Raw genomic sequence first — 10,582 nt, 5'->3', positions numbered from 1 at the left:
AAGTAAAAACGTCGATTTCAACTGTAACGTTTTTATATGAAACGTTTCAGACCCAAAAAGGAAAAAAGTTTCACTTCGGTCATCTAAAATGATTGGTACTTTATTACAGTACATACAGAAAGAATTAAAATATGGTTTTTAAAAATATTATATTGACTAGGATAATTTTCGCAAAATTGAATTGAATTCTCTCATTTCTGAAACGCTGTTAAAAATCAAATTAACTAATTTGTCTAAATACTAAAACTATAGGGAAACCTATATTGCGTCACCATCTGCCATAGACCAATTTACATTTCAAATTAAAGTAAAATTAGTTCATTTGACTTTGCTTAGCGTTTCATAAACTAGAGGTTAGTCAAATACCACTATAACATATTAAGTGTCATTAGAAATTAATTTATAAATTTCAAAACACACTGCGACTTAGTATTTTGAAATATACCCATTAATACAAAAGTTCTTGAAGCTAAAAAAAAATTGAAAAAGGAATATATAAACCACTGCGATAACTAGAGTCAATTATTATTCAATGACGACATATCAGCTTTCATCGATTTTATCACGAACTTACCATTATTCTACAATTATCAGATAGTTTCTAAAATGTTTTTTAACTAATAGCATATAAACCAACTGTTTAACCTTCTGCTTTTAAGTTATTATTAACGTTTATTGTTGTTTTACAATAATTTCAAATAAATTGCAAAAAAATGAACATATTTGAATACATATAGTATTGCCTCCACCAGTGACAGCACAGAAGGGCTTGTATTTTGCACAGACATGAGAGCATTCTTGCCACACATTCTCGTACTTTTCATGTGTATATGTAATCATGACTTATGTTTTATATTTTTATTTTATATAATTAACGTTGTGTATAATTTATCTATAAAATATTTTATGTTAAGTTTGTCTCTGATCGTCGAGTGATCGAGGGTAAATAAGTTGATATAAAAAAATATCTAATAAGATAAAGCGTTTATTTCATTTCTGTATTAAAAACGAATAAAAACATGTATATATACTAGTTTGTATTATTGCATCAAGTGCAAGAAAATAACAGTTTCATCGATTTGATGAATTTGGTTTAAAATTCAGTCGCACAGTTTGACCTTCTTCCACATACTGACCGATAAATTTAAATCAAAGCTTCTGGAAAGAGCACAACCATTAAAATAAATGTTCACACGTTATTATTTGTTAAGCATTTCAGAAACTCACTTTGAGAAACAAAAGAAACATCCATTAATAAGTCGCAGTGTATAAAAACCTCTAAATTTCTTCTAAGTACATACAAAAATTTAGAAATGCTAACAAAATATTAAACTAAATGCTAATTATGTTTAATAGATAAGTTTAATTAATCATAGATTTCTGGATTAGTATTGTTTAGTTGTGCTCAGACTTGGGCATAAAATAATCACATGAATGATTACGATTACAATGTGTAATAAGTGGTGATTGATCACCATTAAAGATTAACTTGATTGACTCGGAAGAGAGCGCGCGAGGATACTCTGGGGCACTCACTTTAGTTATACTGTAATTGAGATTGATGTAATCGTAATCGTTAATTATTAATCAGATTACATTTTGCCCAAGTCTGGTTGTGCTTACAATCTTGTGTTACAAGCTGACAGTTTTAAAATTAAATTAAAATAATTTATTAACACATAAATCAGTTAATAATAATAAGGATAAAACATGTTTAAAATAAATTGTGGTAAAATAACCACGACTCGTTGCTTCGATGTAAAGGAAAAAACAAGACATATTAAAAATTGAACGTTGAACATACATACATAATTTAAAAAAAATACAATGTCAACAAACCCACTGAACGTTTTTGAGAAAGAAAGAGAAAAAAGAAGAAAGAAAAAGATTGTAACATGATTTTACTGAAATTATTCAATAATGTCAATATCATCTATAAGTGAAAAAATTTATACAAATGCCTAACCTAGTATTCGATATCTTTCGTAAGTAAATTTCCCTTTTGTAAAAATGGAAGCCTTTCTTTTGTAGATTCGATTGATTAAGTACACTTAAATAATTTAATTTGCAAGTACAACGTTATGTAAAATTATAATTTACTGAATATAATTAAAATAATATGTTATTATTATATTATACATACCGCAAACAAAATATAGTCTGATAACAATTCTACTAACTATATTTAATATATATTTGGCAAGATACTATTTTTAATAACTATTCCGATATTACTAATGTATTGTGTGTGAGGCGATAAAAATACGCGCAAACTAAGTCGGCTTGGAGTTTGTCTCCGAAACATTCGCGTATATAAAACAGTACCAAATAAACTATTATTAATTGTCTATTCCCTTAATTATGCGTATGCACATAACATACATACGTGAAATCGGAATAGTTAATATTATCAACACTTAAGGTTCATTTAATAAAAATAAAATAATAATAATAAATCATTATTCGTAATATACCAGAATTTCACTGTTAGTTCTCGAGTACAGACAGCTCTTTCTATTTGGACTATTTTATTGGTAAGGGCTAAGAAATGGGTATTATACAATTTTCTGTCTCTCTTTAACTAGTATATTAAGACAGAGATACATAGGTGGTGTGTATATAAAGATTTTTATTCATCATTAAATATATATTTTCAAAGTAATTCATTTTAATGTTATGAATATAAAAATAAATATTTTGAGTTATATATGGTATATTATATATATACATTTGATATTATTATCCGACTATATAGATTCGTTTTTATTGAATATAACTAAAGTTCTTGCTATCCTTTTCACTCTCCCACGTGAGAATGTGATAGTTCATAAGTTCGTCCTGTGCAACAAACTTATTTTAATGTGAACAACATAACTGACATCAATGATTCATTAAACATAAGACAATGTCGAGGTGCGGTTATGTCGGATAGAGGTTGTTCTATCGTCTCGGAAAATACAAGGACTTTTGACATTGGGAGAGTGAGACTCGATTGACTTTTACAGACAACGTACGTAGCATGCACGCATCAGCATAGACACAAAAAAATCAATCCATGCTTTGTCCATGAACATATTAACATCCAGTGAACAGTAATTATTTCGTGTACGCAAACACACGGACCGACTCCGGCAGACATACTTTGTGAAAATGTCAGTGTTCTTGCTTTCTGCGTTGTTAGAATGTGCCATGGAAGTAGTAATATGAATAATGAAACGTCAAAAGAGAGACATTGAGATTATAAGTTTCTCTACGATTCAAGTTGTCGTAGATACGTCTGTGGGCGTCTGTCATCCGTCTGACCGGTGTGGGGGGGGGGGGTCTACAGTTCGTCGTCGATGCGGTCGCGCGTGTCTTGTCCGCCCACGAAGACGGCGTGGTGGTCGAGCAGCTCGCGGTAGGACAGCCGACCGTCGCCGTCGTCGTCCGCCGTCGCCATCAGGTGCTCTGCTTCCTCCTCCGCTATCTCGCTGCAAGCGAAACATATACAGACTATTTGTAAAATTATCTTTTTCATTCTGCACGCCAGAACGGTGAATTGTGGGTAACATTATGATATCTGAGCATAAAAGACATAACAACCTTATATTGGAACATGGCATAACTCCTCTAATAACCGATTTAAAATTCGAAGGCAAGAAGATCCTACTATTTACTATCGACCTAGCACCGTCTCTACCACCAAGCAAATGGCGGGACTAATAAATAAACATAATGAGTGGTGTGTAGTATAGTGTAGTGTAGTGTGGTGTCGCGTGGTGTGGTGTAACGTGGTGTATCGTGGTGGGCTGCTCACTCGTTGTCGGGCACGAGCCAGCGGCGCAGCTCGTCGGGCGCCAGCAGTCCGTCGCGGTCGCGGTCCAGCTCGTGGTCGAACTTGTCGCGCTCCGCGATCACCCACTCCTGGTCCTGCTGCGCGCCTGCACGTTTCACAGACATACATGATGTATATTTTAAAATGGACGCGGCGATACATTTACTAATTTTATTACTATAACCAAAAAGTTTTTAAGCTACTAAAATTACAATACGTTATTTAATAAATAATAATAGTTTCATTAAAATTAAAAAAGGAAAGTTAGAATAATGTTTTCCAGTTGTTCTCCAACGTCCAGCATTTTCGTTTTAAATTTCGCGCGTAATTTGAAAATGTATTTTTTTATGGCACTTATCGATTGAGAATTTTTTTTAAATGGATTTAATTTTTTTTTGTATGTGTTTAATGAATATAACGAATATATATAAACTCTACCATACATACATACAAGATATAAAATTAGCATATAACTAAGGTTAAAAATAAGTTTGTATGAAGAGATAAAATAAATATTGAAGTATCGCTTTTTGTTAATTTATGAAATAAATCAAATGTAAAAATCAAAACATAAAAATTTTTTAAAACAAAACGAAATGAATGTTCTTGAAGAACGAGATAAGAAAAATGGAGTCATGAAACTCAAACGAAACAAACTTTGTTATAACGCTTGTTTAAGACGCCATGTTTACAAACTAAACAAGAACTGGGTTCATTAGTCGTTTGTAACAATAGTAGACACTAACACACGTTGATTTAAAAATATACTTTCGTTAGGCGGACTGGCAAATGGGACACCTGATGGTGAGTGGTCACCACCGCCCATAGACGTTGGCGCTATAAGAAATATTAACCAATTACATACATCATCCTTCTCCTCCATCCTCCTTCGTCACATGCCATAAACCCTGGTTAACGAAATACCTCTGGTTATTTATCCCCAATATATGGTACATTGCCTGTGTTTGCGCGGCCCTATCTTATCGTTCGCCAAAAATGCATAAATCAAATGTGTCCTTACGACCCATTGTCAATCAAATTAATACGCTTACATACAAATTGTCTACATACTTGGTTTTAGTGATTTATTATCTAGTTTGTAAGTAACGCCTCTTAATTTGTGACTCCAAGCATTTTCAGAGGTCCATATTGCGATCATGCTACATGTAAACCGTGGTTAGATGGATTTTTTTCTAGGACTGTTAGTTCCATAAAAGGCCTCCATCTCACATATTATGGCTTGAGTAAATTGTCTCCATTATTGCAGTTTTCTTATAAATGAATGAAATTAATTTGTCGTAAATGAATTCATTGTTCAATGTCGACTGGTAAACGAGTAAGATATTAAGGTATAAATGATATGTTGGCGTGACGTCATACCCCTTTCTCCGATGTACTCGTGGAAGCTGATGAGCCCGTCCCCGTTGAGGTCCTTCTCCCGTATCGTCTGGTTCACGAGGAAGACGTGCATCGACTCGTGCTCCTCGGGGTTAGAGAACACCTGGCAGAGCACGGGAGTGACTTATTGGAAATTAAGAAACAAACGCGATGACAGCTAGAGAATCAACCAAATATTGTCAGGGATTTATAAAAATAAGAAAAAAGTCCATAGACAGTAGTGTTGATGCATAAGTTTTTGTCTATGAACTTTGATATAACTTTATTTTATTCTATTAAACACAATTAAAAACACATTGCAATGTATTAGAAAAAGGGCCAAGAGAAATTGAAAGCGTGGTGTTAAGCGCAGCGGACTCACCGCGAACTCGTGGAAGTCGAGCGCGCCGTCGGCGTCGCGGTCGGCGGCGCGCCACATCGCCTTCTCCTCGCGCACCAACTGTCGCGGGACAGCTCAACAGTTAACTACACGTGAACTCTTTATTTTATTTGTTTAATTACAATCATTTCCATTTGACACTTAGAGTGAGGCCACTCGGGTGTTGCTCTTCTGTTGACGCCGGTACTCGTCGCAGGATACAGCGTGTAGGGCGTATCATGAGCCTTCAACGGTATAAATGATCCATACTACGCTCAGCTGCATTGCCACTCGGGCGCTACGACGTCTCCGAGCTCCCTGGTTACGCACCGTGTGGCGTACCATGGATATTTGTATGAGATACGACGGAGCGTCAACGCACCCATGTGGTCTCACACTTACGTGTCCGAATTTAAGATTAATAATTTTATAGATTGCAACACGCCTTCCAAGATGAGAGTTCAATCCGCTATTATTTGACTTGGATGAATATTTACGAAAACGTCCTCTGTTAGAATCGATCTGGTTATCTTTATTATAAAATAACATTAAAGCGTATTATAGTACAAGTAACAGGAGTAACTTCTTGCGTCAGATCCTCGAGTTAATATGTATCAATAGGCTTGGTATTAATCAAACCATTAGTCATGTCATGTCGCCTCGGGAAGATGTCAGAATAAAATTTACTAGAATTATATTGAATAAGCGAACTTTTTACTACTCATATGGTGAGCCAAAACAATAAAACCATTTAACCAAACCAAGGTTTTGTTTTGACCAACTCATTTTTTTCCTGATATGGATGCCTCGTTGATCAAAAAAAGATTATTATTTACCTGTAGGATATTTACGTGTCAAAAAAAAGGTGGGCGTAGGTAACGAAAAATTTTGGAGCATATTCTACCACACTGCTCGACTATGGAATTTCTAAATGCACATGTGACGAATTTGCACCCAACTCATGTGGAATACCTCACAATATTTTTCCTCAACGCCAAGCATAAGAAAATTATACAGATTAAGCTCATAAAAAAGCACAGAGGGTACATTCAGTTAAGATCCACGTATTCTTATCTTCGATGAAAGAAATGGAAAACAAAGATCATAAAATACCAAACAAAAATGCTTAAGTATAATTAAATTGTATTAACTTCATGACAATTTTAACAGCTGCAGCAGTAATCAAAACCGGAGCGCGTTAATACAATTGACAAATTTAAACAATTTAATCCGTTATCCCTCATATTTCATCAGATAACTAGCTCCTTTATTTTGTTCATTCGTTGTACAAATTCAAACGCTATGAATCTTATATATGTATAGTAATGAAAAATTCTTACTCTCTACTTTTGTGAATGTTTTAAAAAATTGATTTTATTTACCGATTTTTTTATTTCTTCTCCAATGAAACCTTAAGTTGTGTGGTTTTTAACGTTAAAGGTAGGCAGGACGGGCAAATAGGCCACCTCATGTTAAGTGGCCACGAGTTTCTTACTTCGCCAATGTGCATTTAATCTTGGGAACGAAGATGTTATGACCCTTGTGCGTGTAGTTACACTGGCTCACCCACACGTGTTGCTGTTTAGCGTTAGAATATCTAATGAGTGGGTGGTACCTACCCAAACGAGATTGCACAAAGCCCTACCACCAAGTAAAAATAGAATGTTAGCCTAGAAAGATTGACGATTTGCCCATCTCATTAAATAACACATCGGTTACGTCTTGCTGAAGAATTGCAAATAGTTGCAGATTTTGCAGAAATTGACAACCATCACAATATGAACGCATTAATATGTTCATCACGTACCATGCCCGTGTCTCCGATATCCTCAGAGTCCAGTTCGTCCTCAGTGCTGACTCCGAACGCGTCCTTGAGATACTCCGACCATGTGACCTGTCCATCTTGGTTGCTGTCTGCTTCTGACATGCGCTCCTCGGCTTCCTCTTGTGATAACTTTCTGAATTAGATATTAATTCTTTGAGATATCATTACAGTTTAAAAATAATCTATTAAGGCTTATTTTACAAGCTTTTATTATTATTATTATTTTGTAGAACATGAAGGCGGACGAGCATATAGGCCACCTGTATAAGTAAGAAATGTTAACCATCGCTTACATCATCAATGCGCCACCACCCTTGGGAACTAAGATATGTCCCTTGTGCCTGTAATTACATTGGCCCACTCACCCTTCAAACCGGAACACAACAATACCAAGTACTGCTGTTTAGCGGTAGAAAATCTGGTAAATGGGTGGTACCTACCCAGACGAGCTTGCACAAAGCTCTACCATCAGTGATTTATTTTATCTGTGTGGTTAAAAACCTGCACATGAATTTTAAGCTAGTTCCATTGAATCAATTGAGCTGATATTTTTGAGGCTGATGGCTTCAATATAAGACTAAATATATTATTATTTATTACACTACCTTTTTTTTATACAACTGTTGTTCTGTTTCTCATTGCATTGGTCTAAAGGACTTGCTATAATTTAATCTCACATGAAGATAGTGGTCACACTGTGTTTAGTTGTGTGCCATTATTATTAAAAAGTAAGAAATATTAACCATTCCTTACATTGCTACCACCACATATTGCACCACCAGCCTTGGGAATGAAGATGTTATGTCCCTTGTGCCTGTAGTTACGCTGGCTCACTCAGCCTTCAAACCGAAACACCACAGTACTAAGTATAGTTTTTTAATACTTCGGTGAAATTTAGTTGATGCCATTAGATTGTTTCAACTTCAAAGGAAATGCATAAGAGCTATTTGTAATTTATGGGCTATATGTATATTTTTATTTAGCAATGACATAGTACTCAATCTTGTACATAATTAATTTTTCGCTAAGTTTATTAATCTAACTTTGTTAACAATAAAGACTCACCTACATATACTTGCTCTCTCTATTTAAATGAGAACATTGCACTCCAAACTGGTGACTTTTGTTGGTAGAAGGAGAGGATTAATAAGTAATAGTACATAGACATAGAGAGCCGAGATGGCCCAGTGGTAAGAACGCATGAATCTTAACCGATAATTGTGGGTTCAAACCCAATTTTCGTGTGTTTTAATTTGTGTTATAATTCATCTCATGCTTGACGGCGAAGGACAACATCGTAAGGAAACCTGTATGTGTCTAATTTCACTGAAATTCTGTCACCTGTGTATTGCACCAATCCGCATTGGGGCAGTATGGTGGAATAAGCTTCGATAACTTCTCTTCAAAAAAGGAGAGGAGGAATTAGCCTAGCAGTGGGACATTAACAGGCTGTTGCTGGACACAGACATGGTACTATATTATTTAGCACAAAGCCAAAGCAATGATTATTCTTGTAAAGGTTAATAAAAATAGTTTTAGATTGATAATTACTTATTTAATTATGTAAAAAGTAAACTAATTAATTTTTACATATTTAAAGCAACTTATTTCTGATCTATACATTGTAACATGTTTTATAGGTCAAGGACAAAATAAATTTATAGTAAAAAATTACTTTGCATATTCTAAAAATTTTAATTTAGGCTTCAATAGAGGCTGTGAAAACATAGTTCACAGTCCTGATAGTTTGTATAAAAAAAACCAGACGAAGATTGTATGGAATGAATCATTTATAAATACAAATGCAAATATATGCTAATAAGTCTTTTACATATAAGAGATATATGGAGCTTGTTCTCATTTGATATGCTAAGCCTTTGGCTTTAATAAAAGCTCATGTGTGACTTCTTTGTTTGGAAATTTGACATAGAAATACTTTTTTGTCTGATATTCCATGTGAATTTTCATATCCCTGATTAAAGAAATATCTCGTTTTTTTTTTAAATTTCAGTTATTAATTTATATTGTTGTATGCATGAATGTGCTGTCATTGTCAGTTGATATAAAAAAAATTATATACATACAGTATATATAAGTAAGGAATGTAACATTTATGTTATTTAAGCACATTTGTTGAAAGTTATATTCATATGCATATATTATTTAAATTATTGGCATGTCATAGTCCATATTTTTTTTATTAATTAATTAGGAACTTTTTAGTGGTAGGTATTGATATTGTATTTTAATTAAATACGATTATTTTTTCTGAAATAATTGACCTTGCACTCGCTTGATACATTTTGAATGGACAATAAAATAACAGTCAAGTATTTAAAAGATATTTGAGTTAACTCACATAAAAGAGTTCAGGATCCACTTCTTAAGCTCAGAATGGTCAACATAGGAATCCCCATTTAAGTCCATTTTCGGTAGTAGAAGCGCGAACCGCCGCTTCGCCTCCTCAGGACTGAGCAAGTCATATTCTTCTGCCTCCCTGACGCTACCTATTGAGAAATAATATGTTATCACTAATACAGCGGGCACAAGAAATAAAAAAGCTGGTTTTATAGACATATTCACTATCGCATTTCTTATCACCGACTAAGCATCGTGCATTGCAAAACGCTGCGCCGAAGCAACGTGACTGAGTAAACAAGTATAGCTTGCGCACCTAGTATCGCTTCGTGATCGAACTCCACGTTATGACCGGCGTCGTTATAGTGCTCGTAGTCTCTCGGCCGGTACGCGCCGTCCGACTCTCGTTCCGTATTATCGATGCTGTGACTGTGAACGGCCGCCGTTGCACATAGCAAAATATTTGGCGTCAATAATAGCGTCAGCGTAATATAATATTGTTTTGACATAGTTTACATTCAATTATCACTTTAAATGTTTATTTGCTTCGTTTTCTCACAATATTTCAGCTATCTATACTCATTTTATTTCTTTCTTCTTAAAAATAACATTCGAACATCGTATCTGTAAATAAAATATATATCAGATGACAGTCGATGGCAGACAGTTTGCAGCCCGAATGACAGCTGAGGTTTTGGCCAATTGCCCGTTACCGTTCCGTTTGCAGGCTGTCATATATCCTATAGTATTTTCCATGTGTTTGAAGCATAGGTTGCTAATTGGCAAAATAAAAACCTTTCAAAATTCTTTATCAATCATACTTAAATAT

The 10,582-nt window shown here is 34.5% G+C and overlaps 1 protein-coding gene across 2 annotated transcripts; it reads right to left on the bottom strand.

Moving 5' to 3' along the window:
• Positions 1-969: 969 nt before the first annotated feature.
• Positions 970-10,432, bottom strand: LOC126780995 (reticulocalbin-2). Of its 2 annotated transcripts, XR_007670589.1 has the most exons (8): positions 10,070-10,432; positions 9,755-9,902; positions 7,378-7,528; positions 5,574-5,651; positions 5,195-5,315; positions 3,797-3,920; positions 2,304-3,470; positions 970-2,273 (listed from the first exon to the last, which is right to left on the bottom strand). XR_007670589.1 is itself a non-coding variant. In XM_050505732.1 (7 exons), the coding sequence occupies exons 1-7, from the start codon at positions 10,260-10,262 to the stop codon at positions 3,323-3,325; spliced, it is 963 nt and encodes a 320-aa protein (XP_050361689.1). In that variant the 5' UTR covers positions 10,263-10,432; the 3' UTR covers positions 970-3,322. The 2 variants fall into 2 exon arrangements, 1 of the variants encoding a protein (XP_050361689.1); XM_050505732.1 differs by having other exon boundaries at positions 970-3,470.
• Between the last annotated feature and the right edge of the window lie 150 nt (positions 10,433-10,582).

This window comes from Nymphalis io, chromosome 3, assembly GCF_905147045.1.
Source record: "Nymphalis io chromosome 3, ilAglIoxx1.1, whole genome shotgun sequence".
In the NCBI taxonomy this organism is placed as follows: Eukaryota; Metazoa; Arthropoda; class Insecta; order Lepidoptera; family Nymphalidae; genus Nymphalis; species Nymphalis io.
This window is presented reverse-complemented; position numbering and strand designations above follow the sequence as displayed.

What these genes read in the sequence shown, in the direction of transcription:
- LOC126780995 (XM_050505732.1), bottom strand. Translation starts at nt 10,262, where the DNA reads ATGTCAAAACAATATTATATTACGCTGACGCTATTATTGACGCCAAAT. An exon ending in ATATCGGAGACACGGGCATG is followed by an intron (nt 5,652 to 7,377) that starts GTACGTGATGAA and finishes GTCCCGCGACAG; the next exon opens with TTGGTGCGCGAGGAGAAGGC. An exon ending in TCGACTTCCACGAGTTCGCG is followed by an intron (nt 5,316 to 5,573) that starts GTGAGTCCGCTG and finishes GTGCTCTGCCAG; the next exon opens with GTGTTCTCTAACCCCGAGGA.